Here is a 23,361-nt window from a genome sequence, read left to right as displayed (position 1 = left end):
TCTCTGTGAGTCTGTTTCTGGTTTTTTTGTTTGTTTGATTTGGTTTTTAGATTCCACATATAAGTGAAACGATACAGTATTTGCCTTTGTCTGTTTTATACCACTTAGTATAATGCCTTCTAGGTCCGTCTATGTTGTTTCAAATGGCAAGAGCTCATTCCCCCCCCCCCAAAAAAAATTAATTAATTAATTTATTTATTTATTTATTTTTGGTGTTCAAGATTCATTGTTTATGCACCACACCCAATGCTAAGAGTCATTTTTTAATGGCTGAGTAATATTCCATTGTATAGCTATACCAATCTTCTTTATCCATTCATCTATCAGTGGACACTTAGGTTGTTTCCATATCTGTATCTTGGCTACTGTAGGTAATACTGCAGTAAACATATATCTTTTCAAATTAGTGTTTTTGTTTTCATTGGGTAAATACCCAGAACTGGAATTACTGGATTGTATAGTATTTCTATTTTTAATTTTTTGAGGATGCAGTGATTTTTAAGTTTCTAATTATATTCATGATTACTGTATTTTACAGTGTTTATTTGAATATCTTTGCTTCCAAGTAATTGAACAGATGCTAATGTGGTTCACAGTTTTTAATTCCATATAGGAGCCAAGACTGAAATATGTTTTGCTTTTCTAATTCATATTAAGTTTCAGTTATGTTCTCAGTTACAGCTATGACTTGTCCCACTCACTTCAGTATAATCTCACTGTCTTGCGAATGCCCCTGGAGATGTTAAAGTCAGAAACAACCCAGCCTCGCCAGGAGAGTTTCGACATCTTTGAAGATGAAGGATTAATTACACAGGGTGGAAGTGGTAGGTGATTTTCAGTATATCTAATGTAGGTTAATACGGCATCTGTGAAATGGCACCTCATTTAATTAACTCACATTTCCTTCATATTTCTCTGGCCCTTATTCCTCTGTGTCCTTATGTGAGGTTTTGGATATATAAACTTGACCAATTCATTTTTATAGAGATCATTAACCACAATGTGATTTCGTTTGTGGGCCAGCCAGAAAATTGTATGCTGACCTTCCCTAGCAAACATTCCTGTATTTTTAATGGAATACATTTACGTCTAGACTTATGGTGAAGTTTGAATGGAGAATTGTTTTTTTCCAATATTAGAGAATACACACCACCACCTTACTTTCCTTTGTAGAGAGTTTTGGAAAAAATTCACTGTGGATTATCTCTTGTGTCCTAGAAAATTACTACAATATCTCTAATTCTTACAAAAACTCTGCTCAGTAGGTATGACGCCACTTTCAAAGAAATAAAGACTAAGTAGGAAACTGAGGCGTAGAGATTAAGATATCATGGCCAATGTGCCAAGGAACCAAGGCAGCGGGTCAGAGGTGGTTCTTATTTTGATTGGTCCCAGCTTGACCCAGGTGTCCCTCATAGGCCTTGCTTCTTCAGGACCACGTGTGGACATCATCCTGGAGATCCTAAATGAACCAGTCACACAACAGGATTCGTACCTTTATCCCTAGATTTTTGGGTTGGTCTAGAACTTTAAAGCCATCATCCTGGAGATCATCATCCTGGAGATCCTAAATGAACCAGTCACACAACAGGATTCGTACCTTTATCCCTAGATTTTTGGGTTGGTCTAGAACTTTAAAGCCAGGGACATTGCTAAAGTGAATGTTTTGAAGGAATCATTTCAGACTTAGAGCAGTTTAGCTGAATTGCATATACTTTGGAAACATAAGTCAATAATGTCTTAGGCACCTTGCCCTGTGCAACCTGAGTAATAGTGATGCAGATGCGGATGCAGAGTAGGCCTGTAATCTAAAGTTCTAGCAGGTTTGTCCTTGCAGGACACTCAGAAAGAGCCTGTGCTCTCTTAGCATTTTGCCAAAGGTAACCGTTCGCTCTAAGACTTAGAGTGTTACTTAAACTGGATGCCATTTGTAGCATTGCCCTTAATCTACTAGATTGACTATTGCTTGTGCTAAGGCCAAACTCAGTGCAACATCCTTACCTCAGAACGTCAAGATCACATAAATTTGCCCTGGTTTAGACTCCCAAATTGTAACATATACTACTAGAGACGGGTGGAGGTCAAAATAATGTGTGCCTGAATGTTTGCTTGCATCATGTCTTCTTAGGAATAGAAAAGCTAAAAGTATTTCTACATTTGCACTGTATGTCATCCCAAATCTGAATTTGAATATTTGTTTTGGAATCTGAAGTAAGCCTCTAAAAGCCACTTAATTTTTTACTATCTCTGGAGCAATTCTACATGACAGATATGAATAACAGTGTGTATTAGGTTTTTATAGCTGCTATAACAAATTACCACCAACTAAGGGACTTAAACCTATACAAATTTACTGTTAGAGAAGTCAGAAGTCAGAATAGGTCTCAGTGGACTAAAATTAGGATGTTGGCAGGGCAGTGTTCCTTTTTTGAGACTGTGCAGACATTTTCTTTCCATTCCATTTTCTAGAGACTGCCCACATTCCCTGGCTTGGGGCCCCTTCCATCTTCAAAGTCAGCAATGGCCAGCTGAGGCTTTTCCTGCATTACGTGGGATACTCTGACACTTAGATTCCTGTTTTCCTCTTTCACTTATAAATAATGACTCTGTGATTACAGTGGGCCCGCCTGGATAATTCAAAATACTCTCCCCATCTCAAGGTCATCTGAGTTAAGAGCATTAATTCCATCTGCAAATTTTATTCTTCCTTGCCATGTAACATAAGGTAGTCACATCTTCTGGTGATTAGGACATTACATCTTTTGGGGGACACTATCCTTCTACCACATAGGGGGAAACTGATAGGAAACAGAGAGTGAGGGCAGAAGATATAGGGGTAGGTAGAAAAGGAAAATAATACATCTGTTAAAAAGTCTGTACCATGTCAGGCAGTGTATTAGTCACTTTGCATGTATTATTTAATCTGAACATATTTCTGAAGTGAATAGTAGTATCATTTTACAATTCAGAAAATTGAGGTTCAGAGATGTTAAGCAACTTGCCAGAGCTCATGGAGACTGGTAAGTGGCAAAGACAGGACTCTAGTTCTTGTGTGTACTATTCGTGCTCCGTGTAAAGCATTGAAAGGGCAGAGAAGGTTCAATTTTTATGACTCAAACCAAGTGTATTTGTCACAGTATATAAACACTCTTAACATACTATGTTTTGAGAAGAAGAACAGCCTGCTATCCAGAACTGTTAGTCTTTTTTTTTTTAAGATTTACTTATTTATGAGAGAGAGAGAGAGAGAGAGAGAGTGAATGAATGGGCATAAGCAGGGGGAGGGGCGGAGCAAGAGGAAGAGAATTCCTTAAGCAGACTCCCCACTGAGCTCAGAGCCTGGCCCAGGGCTTGCTCTCAGGACTCTGAGATCATGACCTGAGCTGAAATCAAGAGTTGGACACACAACTGGCTGAGCCACCCCAGCGTCCCACTGTTACAGCCTTTTAAGCCATAATCAAAAACATACTTCGTTCTTATTTTGCCCTTTATACATTTTGTAAAACTCATTGATGTTTAATAAGTATATCTGGATATGCTAAAATCACGTTTGATGAAATTAATTTCTTCATATAGAAAAGGCCTGATAGGGTAATAACTCCCACTTACAGAAGTATCAGTAAGGCACCAGGCATGTTCGAAGCAATTTTTGTGCAATACCTTCATTACTGTCTTCACAACAACCACATGATACAGGTACAGATGTATGAAATGGACACTGAGGTAGCAAATAGCACTCTTGGTCCCACCTGCCACCCTGCTGATGAGAGGCAGGGCCGGGGTTTGGACCCAGACACTCAGAACCCCCAGAGCAGCGCTCCCAGCCACTGCCTGATGCTCTCTCTCGGCCTTAGTCATGTATTTGTCCATGTGTCCTTAATTTCCCTCTTGTTTACTTTTCTCTTAGGTTAAAAACTCTCATAAATCAGAAAAATATGTTTATTCTTTTGCTTTGTACAGAATCAACACAGTGTTCTGGGTGATGATATGAGTTATATCCACTGAAAATGACAATGCTCTTAATCAGACATTTTATTTTGAAGTTAAAAACAAAAACTTTAGAACTTAAAGAGGAGTATAGACCATTTCCTTATATTTCTGGTACCGACTTCTATTTTTCAGGTGTATTTGGGATCTCTAGTGAGCCTTATATGAAGTACGTGTGGAACGGTGAACTTCTGGATATAATTAAAAATGCTGTGCATCGTGACTGGCTGTTGTATATTATTCATGGGTTCTGTGGACAGTCAAGTATCCTTTCTTAAAAAAAAAAAAAAGCCAAGGTATATATTATTAAACTTAAGCTGTGTCAATCTGTAGAAGAATGTACACGAATTATAAGATTATTCATTACCATTCTCTACACCCAGCAGGAAAACTTACTGATGATATCAGGTAGTGGAAATACAAAGAGGAATACAGACCATTTAAACAGATCTCTATGTACACAGAGAGATAAACAACAGAGAAATGCTGTGTGCTTAGGAAGTGATAGAGGCCATAAGTATCATTCATACCTGAGAGGAGGAGCAGAATCACTGACAGGTGGGGAGGACCGGGCAGGCTCAGGAAAAGTCTGACTAGGAAAAGTCAGGCTTGGCCTGAGCTCTAAGCAAAAGTCAGACCTGAGCAGGGAGCAGGGAGCAAGCAGCAAGCTCCTAGGTGGGGAAAGCATCATGAGTGTAGGCGTAGAAAAGTTCACGGGAGTCTTCTGCCTTAGGGTGTAAAATCCTTGGGAAGTACAACCTAGTGGGTAGTGGGGTAGCTAGTCATCAGATTCCTTTGGTGGTCAGACTAAGTAAGCATTCTGGGTTTGGTGCCTGAACTTTTGAAAAGCTTTTTCAAGAGGGTAATGTAGAGGGGAGTACTTAGGAAGGTTGAGTTGACAGTTGTTTTCAAGTTGGATTAAATAAAATGAGACCAGAACAGTGGACATGAGTTAGGAAGAGTTTGCTGTGGTTCAGGCATAATGAAAGAAAGGCCTGGATTGGAAAGGGACATAAGAGATTTAGTAGATACAGGTTGAACCTTAGGTTAAGCTGATTTTGAGTTCAATTTTATAAATACTTTTGTTCCCTTTTACTTAACTTGTCACTATGGTTGAAACCTTTCCAGAAAGTGCTATTATGCTACGAGGCTTAGAGAGGCAGTGTTTACTTTCTACAAGTAGTATTTTGTTTTTTCCTGTCCCTTTTTGAGATCACGTAGGGCATTTGTACACCTAGCTTGTTTTCCAGTTGACATTCTTTGTTGTGTCTTAGGTTTTTTAAGACCCATGGTGAAAATTTTGAAGGAGTGGTTGTTTTGAGATCATTACGTGAGTAAATTTGATCATGCATATCTTGCACTAGGACATTTGGGATGAATGGGATCAAGGGGTATAGCTGGAGAGATCAGTCTTAAAGAGCATCTATGGCGCCTTCTTTATGGCACATGAGGGAGAAGAGAGGCTAGATGCTGACACAAAGGAAGTTTAAAATGAGGATGAGTAAGATTTATGCCCTGAACTTGCAAGTCAGGCTCATTAATTTATAATGATTTCCAAGCAGTGAGTATTAGTATCTGCTTGGTTTATTCACTGAATAATGAGATTTGGCCCTGAATTACCTTTTCCGTTGCCAAAAGTGAAATGTACCTGGAAAGAACACAAAGTTTTCACCACCAAGGACACCAAAAAGAATGTGCTACAGTTTCTAAAGGTATTTTCCAAGAGGCAGTTCTAAACTGTTTTGTATCGTCAAGAGCTAACTCAGGGCCAGACCTACATTAAGTACAGTAAATGTTTGTGTTTTTAAAAATAGCGAATAGCACCATGGATTATAATTTTAAAGCTCATTAGCTTAGGTGATGAAACTAGTTTCCTAGTTATCAAGCATTTAATGAATTGCGGAAGTCTTTACGATGGTAAAAGAAATTGCTGTATAGGCAGCATTTACTGTAGGACAGGCACTGGTTTACACGCATTACCTAACCTAGTCCCTCCAACCACCTCATAAAGTTAGTTACTTTACTAGTACTTACACCATTTTACAGAAGATGAAACTGAGGCTCAGAAAGCTAAATAAGGTGACATAATCAATAAGCTGTGTATCGGTTCAGTAATTCAGTGTTTAGTTTTTGCAGTTAGGTGACACATTTGGGGAACTTTTACAGTATTATACCTACTCCATTCCCTGAGTATGATGTATTGCTTCCTATTTAACCCCCTGTTAAGCGGCATTGCTCTCTTTGAGCGGTGTATGATCTCTGAAGACTAAAGAAGGATTAATTGTACCTGTTTACATCCTTTAGTTGGCAATAAGGAGAGACCAGGCCTTCCCTTGGCCATGAACCCAACACTTTTTTACTGTTTCATCTGAAATGCATGGAAACCACTCCTTAGGGTGGCCTGTTTTTACTTTAATCCCTGCCTCATTTGGAAGAACAGTTAGACCCAACGCTGTTCCATTCTTGGGTAGAACTTTTGGGTGTTCTTTAACCTTCTGGACAAGCTATATTTAAATGCATATTTAAGGTCTAATGATTCTCTTGGTGGGGTGTGGCGGTTCAGTGTGAATGCTCAAATAACTTTAACTTGATTTCTAAGAGCTGTTGATCTACGGACGACCCGTCTACGTGACTCTAATAGCTAGAAGATCCAGTAAGTTTGCGGGGACTCGCTTTCTCAAGAGGGGTGCGAACTGTGAGGTAAGATGGAGAAGCAGCGGCACTGCTGACATCTTAACCTTTCACATCAGCCTTGCTGACGGAGGCAGCCAAGTGGAATTCTAGAAAGTGGCATTTCTTAGTTGGGGATGTGATCAAGAGAATAATTAATGCTCCAGGGTATCTGACACTTGTGAGGAATGTGACTAGTATACAGACGTTCTGAAAAATCAGCTATCTTAGAGCGACTTATGCATTGCCTTGGGGAGTTATGACATGTCTCATGTTTTGGAGGCTGAGCCATTTCTGTAAGATATGAAAAAATGTAGTGCATATTTAGTGTAGTGACTAAAACAGCAAAGCGCCTCCATTGGAGGAGTAAGGGGAGGGGAGCACTCATTGGAAACACATCTTTGATGAGAAGACAAAGTAGAGCGAGGCATGGAAACCCCCGCCCCCCCGCCACCTCTACTTTAGTTTGGCTCCGGGCAGGGTCTTAGTCTGCTTGGCCCTGGAAAATAACCATGACAGAAGTCCTATCCTTCCATCAGTCATGTCCTCTCCTCCAAGTGTTTCATCTCTATTTGCAGTAGACAGCTTGAGTCTGACGCAGATGTGCGATGGAGTGGACAGATTGAGTGAGACATTGGGTTTTAATCCTGGGTTAAAATAGCAACATTGTTCTTAAAATTGTATCAACAATGAAAATAGTTATGACTGGTGTTCTGAGAAAAATCACAATTTTGCTATGTTACTTATTTTTGAATATTTTACGGATAATTAAGCAGACATATTATTAATGCCTCTGAAATTATTCTTTGTCATATCCGTCTGTACTTTTATAAGCCAAGCTAACTCTAGACCTTTTTTTCCCTTCTGTCCATCAGGCATTATTTGAATCTCACTCTATTGTCCTTTTCTTCCTCCCTGGTCTTCAGAATTGAAGTTTTATATTCTGCTAGTCTTCCTAACCTCCTGTATAATTTCATGTAATTGTTTTCCTTTTCTCTCCCTCTCTGCCATTTATATCACTCAAGCAGTTTTCTGTCTGCTACTTGTATTATTAGCTATTTAATTTGATTTTTTCCTAGTCTATTCTGGGCTATTTTTAATTGCCTTCCTTTGTTGCATTTTAATGGTTTTCCTTTCCTAATGTGCACATTGAATATTGATCAACATTTACCTCTTTTAAAGTGTTCTAAGAAAGGGAATTATAATTTCATTGTATACTTGGAAATTTTTTTCCATTAAAAAATTCTAAGAACATAAAATATCTTTAAATGCCACCTTTCTTTTCAGGGCGATGTTGCAAATGAAGTGGAGACGGAACAAATACTCTGTGATGCTTCTGTGATGTCTTTTACTGCAGGAAGTTACTCTTCTTACGTCCAAGTTAGAGGATCCGTTCCTTTATACTGGTCTCAGGACATTTCAACTATGATGCCTAAACCACCTATTACATGTGCGTGGAGCAGTCTTTTTTTTATTTTTTAAATTTTATTATTTATTTATTTATGTGTTTATTTTTTGGAGCAGTCTTTTTTTTTTTTTTTTTTTTTGCAGGTCCATTTGCATTCGTATATTTACTATATATATATATTTTTTAAAGATTTTATTTATTTATTTATTTGACAGAGAGAGCTCACAAGTAGGCAGAGAGGCAGGCAGAGAGAGAGAGAGAGAGGAGGAAGCAGGCTCCCTGCTGAGCAGGGAGCCCGATGTGGGGCTCGATCCCAGGACCCTGAGATAATGACCTGAGCTGAAGGCAGAGGCCTAACCCACTGAACCACCCAGGCACCCCTATTTACTATATTTTGTCAGAGAGAATTATTATTATTTAAAGTGACCATATTTACATGAATATAGTATTAAGTGTAGATCTTAGTTTTTTTGTTTGTTTGTTTGTTTTTTAAAGATTTTATTTATTTATTTGACAGAGAGAGAGATCACAAGTAGGCAGAGAGGCAGGCAGAGAGAGGGGGAAGCAAGCTCCCCGCTGAGCAGAGAGCCCGATGTGGGGCTCAATCCCAGGACCCTGAGATCATGACCTGAGCCAAAGGCAGAGGCTTAACCCACTGAGCCACACAGGCACCCCTAGACCTTAGTTTAATTCACCGTAAATCCAGAAAAGAACTACATTGATGCTTGTAGATATCAGCCATTGATTAAAATATCAATTCCACTATATTTACTACCATTTCACAGTAGAGCATAAGGTATAACCAGTTCTTTCAAGAATTCTATAATGTTTTGTTTTAGGTTTAAAGAGAGCTTCAGGTTTTTTTAAATTTAATTTTTATTTTTTTTTTGAATTTTATTTTTTTTCAGTGTTCCAAAATTCTTTTTAATAGAAGAGTTACTATTAAAAAGACTGCTCCAAAATAAGTAAGTAAGTAAATAAATAATAAAAACTCTTCTTTACCCATACTTTGAGATGATGCACTATTAGAGAAATCCATGAATTCTTAGATCCTAACAAAGTTTTAGTACTGGAAAGTAGATAATTTAGAAGAAGGACTTCTGTTATTTTATTTCATAACATAATTTTTCTTCAATTTTGGCTGCTAGTAAATTGTATTTTACTTCAGAAATGTGAGAATCAGTCAAATTCAGTAAATATTTGACAAGTGAGTATCTGATAAGCTCAGGAGGAACTTGGGAAGTAAAACAACTAGATTAGTTGAATTGCATTTCTTTGAATGTTAAAAAAGAAAACAAAACCTTATACTTATTTTATTTTTGCTTTATGATTTTCATTCTGGTATTTATTCATCCTTTTTATCCCCCCTTAGTGGATCAGGCAGATCCGTTTGCACACGTGGCTGCCCTTCACTTTGACCAGATGCTTCAAAGGTTTGGCTCCCCCATCATCATCTTGAATTTAGTGAAGGTATGATGTGCCCGTCTGTTTGGTTACGAATGGAGGAATATTTTTCCTCAGCACAAAGGGGTTTACAAGCTTGCTTTACCTCTCCCTAGAGGAGAGGTTTCTAGACTTTCCGTGTTGTGACAGAGCACTGTGTCTGACCGTCTAAGCCACTGTCCATTGGCCTAGGTTCTGTGTGGCCTCTTCCCTGGGGAGAAGCAGCAGTATGTTTCCAAGGGAAGAAAGCGATGCTGTCAGTCTTCTGATTTCCTTGGGTGAACTGGAGACGAGTGAAGTTCTGCCTTAGTTTCCAAGACAGCCTGGAGAAGGAAGCGTGGAGATCACAGAGCCACAGCCTAGCCTTGATATAACCCATTCCCTTGACAATCAGAGATCTCTTAGGAAGGTTACATGCGGTAATAAGATCTGAAGGCTGGAGTCAGAAACTGGGGTGGTTTAAGAACAAGGTGGACAAAGTGGTGGCCTGGCCTTACAGTTCTGTGCTTCCTTGTGAGAGTACACTGTCTGGTCAGTAGATCTCATGTACATGAGTAGGCCCTGGGGTCAACAGCCTAGAATGGAGAACAAGGAGACCAGATAATAAATTGTTTCCGTATCTGTTGCCACCACGTGCATTGAAGGGATTTCCGTCCACAGCCAAGAAAACCCTGAAAACAAGGGTATTGTTATGTTACAGTTGTAGCAGTGGCCAACAACTTAATAGTGTGAGATTATTCTGAGAGGTTGGTTAATAAATGTAACTCAGTTTAAACAAAAAACAAGGAATCCTATGTCTGTTTAGCTCATTATTTAACAAGTATTCTCGAAGGTTTCCTTTGTGCCATGGCAGTCATAGAAACAACTCATGCCTTCACAGAGCTGACAGTCTAACGGAGGAGATGGTGAAGTAATGCAGAAGTACCAACACATGAGAGCTTATAATGGGAGAGAAGTTTCTGAGGAGGTGATGAGTCCGTGCAGACTGAAGGAAGAGGCATTAACTAGGCCAAGAAGAGAGAGAATCGTATTCAGTTCAGAATTGCGGGTTCCAAGGCCCTGGGTCAGGAGAGGGGATATGGTGCATTTGGGGGAAGGAAACGCCATGTATGGTAGGGGTCCTGACGATGAGGGCCAGAGAGATGATGAGGGCACTGTTGTGGGATGAGGCTGAGGAGATAGCTCTGGCCCGACCATGCAGAGCCTTGTAGGGTGTGTTGATGAGTATGGTCTTTATCCTTAGAGTTTAATGGGGAACCACTGCAGGTTTCACATGAGTAAGAGGATTGTGATCAGACTTGTATTTTAAAAAGACTATCTTGACCTCAACAAAGAGAACATGTGGATAGGCACAAGGTTAAAGAATGCTGGAAGACCCCATAGGAGGCTTTTCTAATTGTCCAGGGAAGGGGTGGCCCTGGCTTAAACTGGGGTGGTGTGGTAGAGCTGGAGAGAAGCATGCGGAGGGCAGAGACTGGGCAATGGGCTGGCTGTGAGAGGAGGGAGAGGGAGAGGTCTGGCTTGACTTCTAGGTTGCTGGTTACTTCAGGTGGCTGGATGGTGATGCCATTCACCGAAACAAGGAACACTGACTTTGCTTCACGTTTTACAAAGTCCTTATACTGCTGTTAAAATCTATGGCTAAATGGAGATTCAGCTTGAAATAATTCTCCATTAAATACATAGATTCAAAAAATAATATCTGATACATGGTGTTGTAAAGTGTTCTTGCTCAGGTTTCTCAAATGTGCATTTATTTTTTAATCTTTAAAGGCTAGTCGGCGGACTTAGAAATTTTACTTATCATTCCATTGTCATAAAAATGCTGGCAATAACTGGATATTAACTAGAAAATAGTTTAGAGATTAAGTTACCGTTTTGTGGAATGGAAAGAAAAGGGTTTTCGTTGTTATTGTTTTTGTCATTAGTTATTTTATTCATAGGACAAAAGAAGGTGTTTATTCAGTTCAGTCGGAAAAAGTATTAACTTGTGATTAGCATCCAAGAACGCATTTGTGTGTGTGGAATGATACTGAGGGATCTTCACTTTTTTTTCCACCTCCATATGAAGTCACTAAAGTGGAATACTTTCCTTGATTTCTTTTCTCTCTTACCATGTGCTGTGAATACCCCCACTCCCCACTTCCCCTGGTTATGGAAGTTTGAGGCGCTGGTCGACATTTTACCACAATCTCCATGCCTTCAGTGCTGTTACTGGGGAATCGATGGGAAGTCAACCTGTAGTCAGGCAAAACTATTTGGAGGTTTTTAGTCTGAGGGCCCTGGATGGTCACTGGGGGAGTCTCTGAACCCTTGAGATGATATGCAAAACCGCTTGTGTGTGTGATGTTTTCATTTGGTTGTAGCAGGGGTCTGTGCCCCAAAGGAGGTTGGCTTACTAACACTAACCCCCGACAGTCAGATGGGGCACAGGGCAAATTCCTCAGAGATGACCGATGGTTGATTGGATAACCTGTTCTCCCCATCTCATGAAATGTCAGATTTGATCAAATTTCAAAAAGGTTTTGTTTCCCTTAGTTGATATGGAGTGCTTTTGAGAAAAATTCCAGATATTTAATTCTCTCAGATGTAAAAAGCTAACTACATGTTCATCCTAAACTGATTTAACACTTCTTAATCAATTCTTTTCTAATTCCTCCCATTTGGTTTACTCAGCTGTGCAAAATAGATACCCTTTTTGTTTCCACAGTGGTTAGCTAATTAAATTCATGACAACTGATAGCTAATCACCATGATTGGAAACAGCGGAGACCCATTTTGATGCCAGCAGTAGTGCCTCCACACCATGTCAGTGTTACTATCACTGAATTGTTTTTCCTTGTCTCTAAGTGAAGCCCTGAACAGGATAACAATAAAAGGAGTTAATTTTGATGAATAGTCCCCATGTGCCAGATGCTCTGAGAAGAGATGATCATGTTTTTTCTCTTTTAAGCCTCACATTTTTGCTGTGAGGAAGATACTGTTGTTACCCCATTTTATAGATGAAGAAATAGAGGCCTAGGAAAGTTGAGAGCCTTGCCGCAGGCTGCATGGCTAGCAGGCAGCAGCCCGAGAGCTCTCGAATGAGAAGCATGTGATATGTAACGGGGTATACAGCAGGCAGGGAGGCAGAAGGTAAGATTCTCGTGAACACCTCTTAACCTCATTCAACCACAGTGTAAAAGGGGGAGAGGGGGAAGGCCCTGCCTTGGCTACTTCACAGGGGATTTTGTGAGAGTCCAATTTAAGAACCCCTGTAGGCTGCCGAAGCACTCTCAGCCAGTTGAGGGATTATCCGTCAGAACCAGCTGATTTCGGTGTCACCCTTAGCTGGCTGAAGTTGGGGGTTTCTTTCTTCTGGTCCTTGGGGAGTTGTCTGCTGCCAACGTGGGGTGTGGAGTATGTCGGCCAGCCCCAGGAAGGTGAACTGGGATTCTCAGGGCTCCAGGAAGTTACTAAAAAGAAATCTCATCTCCTGGAATTTTTGAAGCTAATTATCTGTTGATTTTAATTCAACAAAGCATTTATTTCTCTGCATTTATATTATTTTTAAGTTTTATTTCATATATTTAAGACTTCGGCTTCTTGTCTTAGCTGAAAAGTAAAACTGTTAAAAGTCTGTTCCTCTGATTTGAGGTAATTAGAACCCCGAAAATGTTTAATTTTTGATAAAGGAACGAGAGAAAAGAAAGCATGAGAGAATTCTGAGTGAGGAGCTTGTAGCTGCTGTGACGTACCTCAACCAGTTTTTGCCTCCTGAACACATGATTATTTATATCCCTTGGGATATGGCCAAGTACACCAAAAGGTGAGTAGATATTCATATGCTTGGTTCTGGCATTATCCTTTTCTTGTGATGTTAAATAGCAGGAAACTGATCTCTGGGGTAAAGTTAATGTGGGCAGCTGGGTGGCTCAGTTGGTTAAGCATCTGTCTTCAGCTCATCATGATTTCAGGGTCCTGGGATCAAGCCCCACATCAGGCTCCCTGCTCAGCGGAAAGTCTACTTCTCCCTCTCCCCCTGCCACTCCCTTCTGCTCATGCTCTCTCTTGCTAGCTTGCTTGCTCTCGAAAATAAATAAGATGTTAAAAAAAATAAAGTGAATGTTCTCTTTTAATTTCCTTTATGAATCTGCTTGAGGGGCTGTTTTGCTACTGATGTATAATTTGAGTGCTTCAATTAATTGACCAGACTCTGTTTTCTTTTGTTTTGTTTTGTTTTTTTTTGCCCACGATTTATATCACTTGGACATTCTCTTTGAAGTAGCTAGTCACTTCAGGACAACCCTGCTCCATGACTTTTCCCTCACAGGCATTGGCTTCACTTTTCCATGTTTCATCCTGTCCCCCTGTTTAATCACTTTCTCAGACACCACTTTCAGACAATCTCACCTGTGGATAAACCTGCAGTAACTCCTGAGTGTTGGTAGTAAATCCAGACTCCTTAGTGTAGTGTTAAAGCCCTATCGCCTGGTTGGTTCCAGAATGTAATAATTTTTTCTTTGTTCTGGGGCCAGTCTGTTCCTGAAAACTGAAACTGTGTGCTCAGCTCCCAGTGTGGCAGCCGGGGTCCCATTCCTGAGCCTCTGTCCCTGTTGTTCGCGACCCCCACCTCTCCGGGGTACTTTCCCACCCCTCCTTTACCTGTCAAGAGCTGACCCAAAACATATCATCCAAGGGACTCCTTTCTTTAACCTTGCCTTCTCCTTTTACTCATGTCCCAGGCATCATAGAAACACAAGGTTTATTTTGAGGTCTCGTTCATATTTTTAATGTTACTGGCTTGTTTTGTACTGTAACTCATTGTGCTTTTTTCCGAATCATTTTGTGTAGTTAGATACCCATGCACACCTCACACATACATGTGCACACATTTTCCTCGCCTCTAAGCCTGATCACAGGTGGGCACCATTTGTATTTATTTTCCAGAGTTTTCTTCCCCTGCCACCTCCACTGTATATCACACACTCCTCACAGTCATCCTACGAATGCATATTGACTTGCCTGCCGGGACTCTCAAGTAGTGAAAGCCTTTGGGAAAAGCTCTCCAGGGGATGTAATGTGCCAAGATTAAGGCTTGCCAAGAGCTGATGCGGGCCCTTCATGTCTCTTTGCACCAAATCTTGTTCGTTACTGAGTACACATTATATGCTAGAAACTAATTATTACAGCGTTCCTGTTGGATACAAACCAGAGACTTTAAAAATTAAATCCATGAATATCATTACTATGGACTCTATTTGCTTCAGTTATAAAGGGTAAATATATATTAAACGGATTCTTCTCACTTTTCTCGTTCTTCCTCCTGTCATCAGCAAGCTGTGTAATGTCCTTGATCGACTGAACGTGATCGCAGAGAGCGTGGTGAAGAAAACGGGTTTCTTTGTAAACCGCCCCGATTCTTACTGTAGCATCTTACGGCCAGATGAAAAGTACGTATGGTATTTAAAAACTGAAATCAAACATTTTGCTCTGATGGATAACTATTCTAAATATGAGCAGTTTGTACTACTTGAAAGATGGATGAATTTATTGGGGCAGAGAAGACATTCAGGTGATTGTGGAATGCGCATTCACTCCGGGCACAGGACTTCCTCTGGTCATGTATCTTGAGACGGAAGCCGAGGAGTCTTTATCTCTTACTTCATGGAACAAACATTGTCTAAAATATTTCTCTAAAGTGAAGTTTTCTGCAGTGAATCCTATTTTTCAGCATTAAATAGGAGCAGGAATTTTTTTTTTCCATCGACTGAATACTAACATTTTAATGAAAATAATGTTTATCATTGTATTACAATTATTTTCTCACAGATCTTTCTTCATTATTACTTTGTGAGTTTTTTCAGATCAAGGATCACGTTGTATTTATCTTTTAAGGATCTGATATTGTATATTCCCAGCATTTTATTTTCAGCTACAAAGTTAACTATAATGGTTAAAAAAAAAAAAAAAAAAGAGCAAAAAAAACAACCAATTATATAGTGTGTGTGTCTTCAGAAGTCCTCCTTTTGTTATAATTTGAATTTTAGGGTCCTTGTGACAGTGGTCCACAAGACCATTCCCAGACTCAGGGATGCACTAGGAAAACTCAAAGCACTCAGCATATTGTTGTGCTTATGGCTGTGATTTATTAAGGTTAAAGGATACAAAACAAAATTAGCACAGGGAAAAGGCTTGTGTGGCAAAGTCCAGAGGAAATAGGTAAAGCTTTCTGAGAGTCCTTTCCTAATGGAGTCCCACACAACATGCTTAATTCCCCCAGCAGCTCGTTGTCACAGCATGGGTGAAACGTTGCCAACCAGAGGAGATGATGAGATACTCAGTGCCAGGGTTTTTCATTGGAGGCTGGTCCCCTAGGCAGCTTTTGCTTGGCGCATACCAAAATTCCTGACTTCCAGAAGGAACAAGGATGTTCAGCAAAACCATATTGTTTCAACACACAGTTTAGGCACAGTGAGCCACTCTTGTCTGTCTGGGAATGGTGGGAACTCAAGTTCCCAGATGTCAGCCAAGGGCCAACCATATAAGCAGGCCTTTCTGAGAATAGCAGTCATCAGGCCTGTTGTGTGAACTATCTTCTGAACTGAACCTTCTTTAAAATAATGAAGATATTTTAAGAACTTAAAATATTTTAAATCATTAAAATGCTTTAAATCATTAAAGTAAAATCTCAATATCATTATATATTGCTTAGAACATATTCCCAGGCATTCCTTAGCACATGGAGAAAATAAGTAGGAAGGACAATAATAAGGATATCTGCAAAAACAACCAAAGGAATGCAGCAAAGCTCCACGAAGAAATGCTAGAGGAGGGAGAGAATCTGACTGTTGAGGGGAGAAGGATAAAGCTCCGTGCCCTGCAATTACTTTTCATGTCTGTAGAAACTGGACAGGAAATGGGCTTAAATTAAAGCAAGAGAGATTTTGGTTGAACATGGGAGACAAATGCCTGAGTGTGGGACACTGGGGCAAGATAAGATGCTTCTTTCCTGGGCCTCCGTGAGGAAAGAGAGCATGGATAGCCTTCCTTCTGAGTTCTTTGCATATTCACTTACCAGAAAGAATGAAAGTAGGCAGAATCAGTTGATTATTTTGGTGCATTCAGCCCTATTCCTTTGATTCCTTATAAAGAGCTGGAACCAAAAATGAATATAGATTATGCTATTAAATTTTTTCTTAAACATCTATTTTTAAACACAGGTGGAATGAACTAGGAGGATGTGTGATTCACGCTGGTCGCCTGCAGGTATAGATGCTACTCTATTAATAATACAAAGAATCTGTATTTGCAGTGTATGATGTTTTCTGAAAGCAGCCATGAGAGAGAGATACTTCTTATTTAATGAAAAATTATTAACTGTTTGGGAATGATTTTTAAACACTAACTGCTAGTGTATAACTCGTACAAGTGATGTGCAGCTAAAATAATAATGGCCTGTGGATTTTTTCTACATAAGATAGATTTTATTATTGGAAATTAAAACATAAACAGAAATGGGAAAAGAATAAATTAGAATCACTTAGGAAAACAAGCCAGAAACGATCACAATATATGTACATATAATAATTATGCTTTAAGAAAGATATGGCCTCAACCACTGAATATTTGATTTTTACAATAAAGGAGATGTATCCGAATAAAAGCATGTATTTTAGTAATTGGTCCATGTGGAAAACATTCACTGTTTTATTTTATTTTATTTTTTCACTGTTTTATTTTAAACTCAGGAAGGAAATTCAAATACAGACTAGTAGGTGTAATGATGCCAATGCAGCAATTTTAAGTGAGCAGCAAATGTAACTTTTCTATAATGTTCTTCATTGTTTGTTCAGGAATAATACCCTGCCTACAGCTTTTCTTCTGTTTTTTAAGGAAGGACATCTAAAATGGGATAGAAGCAGTTTTGGCCACTGAATAACGGTTGACAGTCTTAACGGTATTTCTGTTTAGACTGGCGTTCTTCGAACCAACTGTGTGGACTGTTTAGACCGCACCAACACAGCACAGTTTATGGTGGGAAAATGCGCTCTGGCTTACCAGCTGTACTCCTTGGGACTGATCGACAAGCCAAATCTGCAGTTTGATACAGACGCAGTTAGGTAAATCTTTTTTTTTTTTTTTTTTTAAAGATTTTATGTATTTATTTGACATAGGGAGACACAGCAAGAGAGGGAATACAAGCAGGGGGAGTGGGAGAGGAAGAAGCAGGCTTCCCACCAATCAGGGAGCTCGATATGGGGCTCAATCCCAGGATGCTGGGATCATGACCTGAGCCGAAGGCAGCCACTTAATGACTGAGCCACCCAGGCGCCCTGCAGTTAGGTAAATCTTATTTTCCACCTTTTGAATGCTGGTAATCACAGAGAGCAAAACTGATTAATAATAAGGACTTCTATGAATTTGTTTCTTCTTTTAACTTCTCAAAAATTATGTTGCTGGAAGACATTTTTCAAAATAATTCTGTAATATTTTATTAAAGACGTGTGTGTTGTTGCCATGGTTTTTATTTTTTTGTGTGTGTTAATTATGAATAAATACTATGTTCTTTATATAAATCCAGAGTGCTTTAGATAAATACAAAACTGGTGGGTTTTTACCAAACAAATCCAGGGGTGCCCAGGTGGCTCAGCTGAGCATTGACTCTTGGTTTTGGCTCAGGTCATGATCTCAGGGTTATGAGATCGAGTCAAGCCCCATGGTGGGCTCCGTGCTCAGCACCGAATTGTCTTAAGATTCTCTTCCCCTCCTTTGCTCTCCCCCTTTTTTCCTCCCCCACTCTGCCCTGGCTCATGCGCACTCTTGCGCACTCTCTCTCAAATAAATAAAATCTTAAAAAAAAAACAAATTTAGATTGCATTAGAAAGAAGAAGTCATGTGCCTTCATGCATTTTGAATTAAAAATATAAGATACATGAAAGATTGATTCTTCATGAAGGATTACGTTTCTTCACTGTCCATTGGATCTATGCCACTGCGTGGAGTGCTCTTTCTTGAAAATACAATGATGCTTGTTATTGGTCATCTGAGGTAGTCATAAAGGCTCTGTTAGGAAAATGAACAACTTCCAAGTGGCCAGATCCACAGATATCACAGCACTGAAAATCTTAACAGGCACTTGGAGAAATACAGGTTTCAAACGTGTTCTGAGGAAAGAGTATGGTTTATCTGTCGGTGGCAAGAGATCATCCAATTCTGTTGTGGGAAGTAAATTGAATTGGCAGCCTGAAGAAAGTTAGGAGTCCTTTAGTCAGGTTAGAATCACCTTGGTCTAGCTTTGATGCCTTATGTTTTTGTTTCTCCAACTTCCATTTTAGTGTTTTCTATGACTTTTTTTTTTACGTACTAGACTATTACTGTAGCATATATTTTACATATGGATTTATCATCAAGAGTCTGCTTGAAAGGCTGTTAGGAATTCATATGTGGCTAACTGAACCATGTGTATAATACTTTTGATAAAATTTGGTAATGTTTATTTTTCTTTGATTTAGGTTATTTGAGGAACTCTATGAAGATCATGGGGACACTCTCTCCCTTCAGTATGGTGGTTCTCAACTTGTTCACCGTGTAAAAACCTACAGAAAGATAGCACCGTGGACCCAGCATTCAAAAGACATCATGCAGACCCTGTCTAGATATTACAGCAATGCTTTTTCAGGTAATTCTGGAATAATAAGCAGCTCTAAAACTTTACCTGATATGCACTTTTCTTCTTATACATACACCTTTTTTGAGCAATCTGGCTAAGTAAAGCCAAAGTTTAAAATAGAATCTCACTTAGAATATTCTAAATAAACATTTGTTCAATAAACGAATGAATAAATTTTATATTTTAAATAGTGCAGTGTTGCATTTTTCCACCCATAATAGGAGCTCTTAAATAGTGCAGAAGACTTTTTTAAAAAAATGTCTATTTTATTTATTTATTTGAGATAGAACAAGAGAGAGCACATGCGGGTGGGTGGGAGGGCAGAGGGAGAGAGAGAAGCAGACTCCCTGCTGAGCAGAGAACTTAATGCAGGACTTGATTGATCCCAGGATCCTGGGATCATGACCTGAGCTGAAGGCAGCCACTCCACTGACTAAGCCACTCAGGTGCCCAGTAATGCAAAATACTTTGATTCCTTGGCTTCTGTCACCTTGCGATACATGGATAAATTTGTTTGAGGGTATTTAATCATTATTTTAAAAATAGGATTCATAGTCTTGACAAGCTAATTTTTAAAATGTCAGCTAGAAATTAATAGTAGCATTAACACTAAATTATATCTTTCTTTGTTTTATGACTTGTGAATACTCAGAAGTAACAAGTTGTTAAAATGGTACTTCTGCTGCCTCCATTCTGATGGAATTTCCAACATCACAGACCAAATCCTCATATTCTTCTGTTAGAGGGGTGGCATAGAACTGTTAACTTCGCATTACTGTGTAGCAGAGCTGAAGTACAGCTATGGACTGAGGAGAGGGCTGCCATGTTGGGAAGGGCCTGCCCTCCATATATGATTGGGCCAAAGGATCTTTGAGTAGTCTACTGGTGACCAGGCGTAGGCTTCATGAGGGAGGGTGGTAGCATGGGATTGACCTCAGTCCTGGCTGGAGGGACCCAGCAGCAAAAACCCGGAGGTGATCCCTGGATTCCTAAGGAAGGAGTTGTGAAAAACTGGTAGGAAAAGTTGTTTGGTCCACACCAAGGGAACTGCAAGAGAGTCTCTGGTGACGGGAACTTCTGAGGCATGCCTGAAAGCACCCACAGAGTCAGCTTTCAACATTTCCCATTCCCAGAGAGAATGCAAAATCAGTTTGCTGTGTTACAATGCAAGCATATCAGTTTTCCATGCTGCGTAACAAATTATTAAGAACGGCTTAAGACAACATGTGTTTATTATCCCACGATGTCTGTGGGAGGAAGTCCAGGCACAACTTAGCTGGATTTTCTGCATAAAGTCTTACAGAGCTGCAGTCAAGATGTCAGGCAGGCTGTGGTCTCCTCTGGAGGTCGGACTAGGGAAGGATTTGCTCCCTGCTTGCGCGTTTGCTGGTGGAATTCAATTCCTCATAGTTTTTTTGTGACTTTGGGACTCTTAGTAACTTGCTTCTTCACAGCCTACAAGGGAAAGTGAATTTCTAGAATGAGTTTGCCAGCAAGAGAGTCTTAGAATTGTGGGGGCGATGGCCCATCCCTTTGCCATATCCCATTGGTTAGAAGCACATGATATCTCCCACCCCCTGCAAGGGAAATCGGTATCAGTTTGCTAGGGCTGCTGTAACCAAATAGCACAAACTGGGTGGCTCAAAGCAGCCCAAATTTATTATCTCACTATATTGGAGGCTGAAAGTCCAAAATCAAGTTGTTGGTGGGGCCAGGCACCTTCTGAAACTGATAGGTGAGAATCCGGACTTGTTTTTTCCTTTCTTCTGGTAGTTTGCTAGCAATCCCTGGTGTTCTTTGGTTTGCAACTGTGGCACCTCCATCACTGCCTCCGTGATTACATGGCCGTCTTCCTTCTTGTGTCTGTGTCAGTGTCAGATTTCCCTGGTCTCATGAGGACACTAGTCCTATTGCATTAGGGCCCATCATAATTTAGTGTGACATTTTAACTTGATTACATCAGCAAAGACCCTATTTTCCAATAAGATTATACATTCACAGGTATTTGGGATTAGGACTGCAACGTATCTTTTGGGGGAGACAGTTCACCGTATAGCAGAGAGTATCCCACTACAGTACGAGCACCGGGAGGGTGGGGATCATAGGGTTCGCCCTGGGGCACGTCGCGCCAAGTAAGACCTTCCCTATTCACACACTTTGGAGGAGCCAGAAGCTGGTGGGTAGCCTGGTGGGCATAGAGGGAAGTACAAGGGAATCTGTAGGTCCTGCATGTCATTTACTCCATTGCTGTCCTCCATTGCTCCTCTCCAGATGCAGTGACGCTCTCACATTCCCTGAATAAATTAGGCTGCTTAATCATATGCTGTTCCATCCACTGGAATACATGACTGCCATCTTCTCCTGATGCCTAGCCAGCCTTGAGAGCTCACTATACTTTGACTTGCTCAAAGAAGGTCCTCCAGGGTTTGTTCTAATGGCATTCTGTGCTTTTCCTTCATAGCACTTAGCACAGTTGCCGTGAAATCATTCACGATGCCATTAGTTCCTGCCATGAGACCAGAGAGCCCCATGGGCAGCTCATTCACCACAGTTTCCCAGTGCTTTGCTCATGGCACACTAAATATTTGTGGGATGAATTAATAAACACATGAGTTAATTTATTACCTGTGTCCTCCCCAATTCCCCCTTTTCCCTGAATTACAAAATTGACAGGACTAAGGATGCCAGCCTAGTAACATGTAGCTTATCAGTGATGCCCCGAGACTGCTCAGATCATTTCTTTTACATTCTCTGAGCCCATTGTAGTACTCTGGGTAAGCTCAGTGTATAACATAAACCACAGAGTCCACTGCGGACCTTAATGAGAATTTAGATATTCCTCTTTATGCCTGCTCCTTGAACTGGGTTTAAAACTTAAGAATCAAAGTAGAGTAATCCAAGCAGAAACTGAGTTAGGGAAATCAAACTTAGAGATTCTGGCCAGTGGCATAAGTTTCAATTCTAGATTTCTAAAGGAAAAATATTAAAGCGTTTCCATCATCTTTTATTATCCCTAATGCCGTCGTCACCAATGAGGACATTAATATGTACTGATGTATTCAAATTGGCCACAATGTGAGTTAGAAGTAATTGGTTATTATCAATCATGAAAGACAAAATTACAATGGGTTTCACTTGTTTTTACCAATTAGAGCATTGATTAAAATAGGGTTATCTCCCTGAAGGCGTGCTCACTGGCTCCTCTTTGTGGTGCTAGCTTCCTAGGGCTTCTGTAACAAAATCCCACAAGCTAAGTGGCTTGAAGTGGTAGCACTTTATTGTCCCACAGTTCTGGAGGCTGGAAGTCCGAAATCAGGGGCTGAACAGGGCCGTGCTCCCTGTGAAGGCTCCAGGGGAGGATCCTTACTTGCTTCGTAGCTTCTGATGACTTCGGGTGATCTATGGCTTGCCACTGCAGCACTGTCATTCCTACCTCTGACTTTGCCTGACATTTTCCCCTTGTGTCTGTGTCTACATGGCATTTTCCCTGTGAGTCTCACTCTTCCTGTAAGGACATGAGTCCTGTCAGATTATGGGCTGCCCTACTCCAGTGGGACTGCATCTTAAGTGGATTGTATCTGCAAAGACTCAACTTCCAGATAAGGTCACATTCACAGGTCCCAGGGCTTAAGGCTTCAGCGTATCTTTTTTTGTTTTTTTTTAAAGATTTTTAAATTTATTTATTTGACAGAGAAGAGAGACAGAGAGGGAACATAAGCAGGGGGAGTGGGAGGGGGAGAAGCAGGCTTCCCGCTGAGCAGGGAGCCTGATGTGGGACTCGATCCCAGGACCCTGAGATCATGACCTGAGCTGAAGGCAGACGCTTAATGACTGGAAGCACTCAGGCGTCCCAAGGCTTCAACGTATCTTTTTTGGGGGGACACGACTCAACCCATAACACTTGTATAAGTTGTGTGTCCACAAGTACATATCTCTCAGGGGATGGGTTACCATGGGAAAGGTGGAAAACTGCCCCAATGGAAAGGAAACATCCACTCTTCTTCTTTTTTTTTTTTTTTAATAAATTTTTTTTTTTAAAGATGTTATTTATTTATTTGACAGAGAGAGATCACAAGTAGACGGAGAGGCAGGCAGAGAGAGAGAGGGAAGCAGGCTTCCTGCCGAGCAGAGAGCCCAATGTGGGACTCGATCCCAGGACCCCGAGATCACGACCCGAGCCGAAGGCAGCGGCCTAACCCAC

The 23,361-nt window shown here is 40.3% G+C and overlaps 1 protein-coding gene across 1 annotated transcript in view; it reads left to right on the top strand.

Moving 5' to 3' along the window:
* The window catches only part of LOC111158261 (FIG4 phosphoinositide 5-phosphatase), a 129,297-nt gene that overhangs the window by 37,343 nt on the left and 68,593 nt on the right, over positions 1-23,361 (top strand). The window contains exons 6-15 of the mRNA XM_022520179.1: positions 676-824; positions 4,123-4,251; positions 6,587-6,687; positions 7,945-8,107; positions 9,438-9,535; positions 13,183-13,316; positions 14,824-14,940; positions 16,711-16,756; positions 17,462-17,610; positions 19,003-19,169. Of these exons, the coding sequence (XP_022375887.1) occupies positions 676-824; positions 4,123-4,251; positions 6,587-6,687; positions 7,945-8,107; positions 9,438-9,535; positions 13,183-13,316; positions 14,824-14,940; positions 16,711-16,756; positions 17,462-17,610; positions 19,003-19,169 (1,253 nt within the window). The remainder of the gene's footprint in view (positions 1-675; positions 825-4,122; positions 4,252-6,586; positions 6,688-7,944; positions 8,108-9,437; positions 9,536-13,182; positions 13,317-14,823; positions 14,941-16,710; positions 16,757-17,461; positions 17,611-19,002; positions 19,170-23,361) is intronic.

The sequence above is a fragment of the Enhydra lutris genome, unplaced genomic scaffold (assembly GCF_002288905.1).
Source record: "Enhydra lutris kenyoni isolate GAN:26980312 unplaced genomic scaffold, ASM228890v2 scaffoldscaffold58, whole genome shotgun sequence".
NCBI classification, from domain to species: domain Eukaryota; kingdom Metazoa; phylum Chordata; class Mammalia; order Carnivora; family Mustelidae; genus Enhydra; species Enhydra lutris.
Note: the sequence above shows the minus strand (reverse complement) of the source record. Positions and strands in the feature narration are given on the sequence as shown.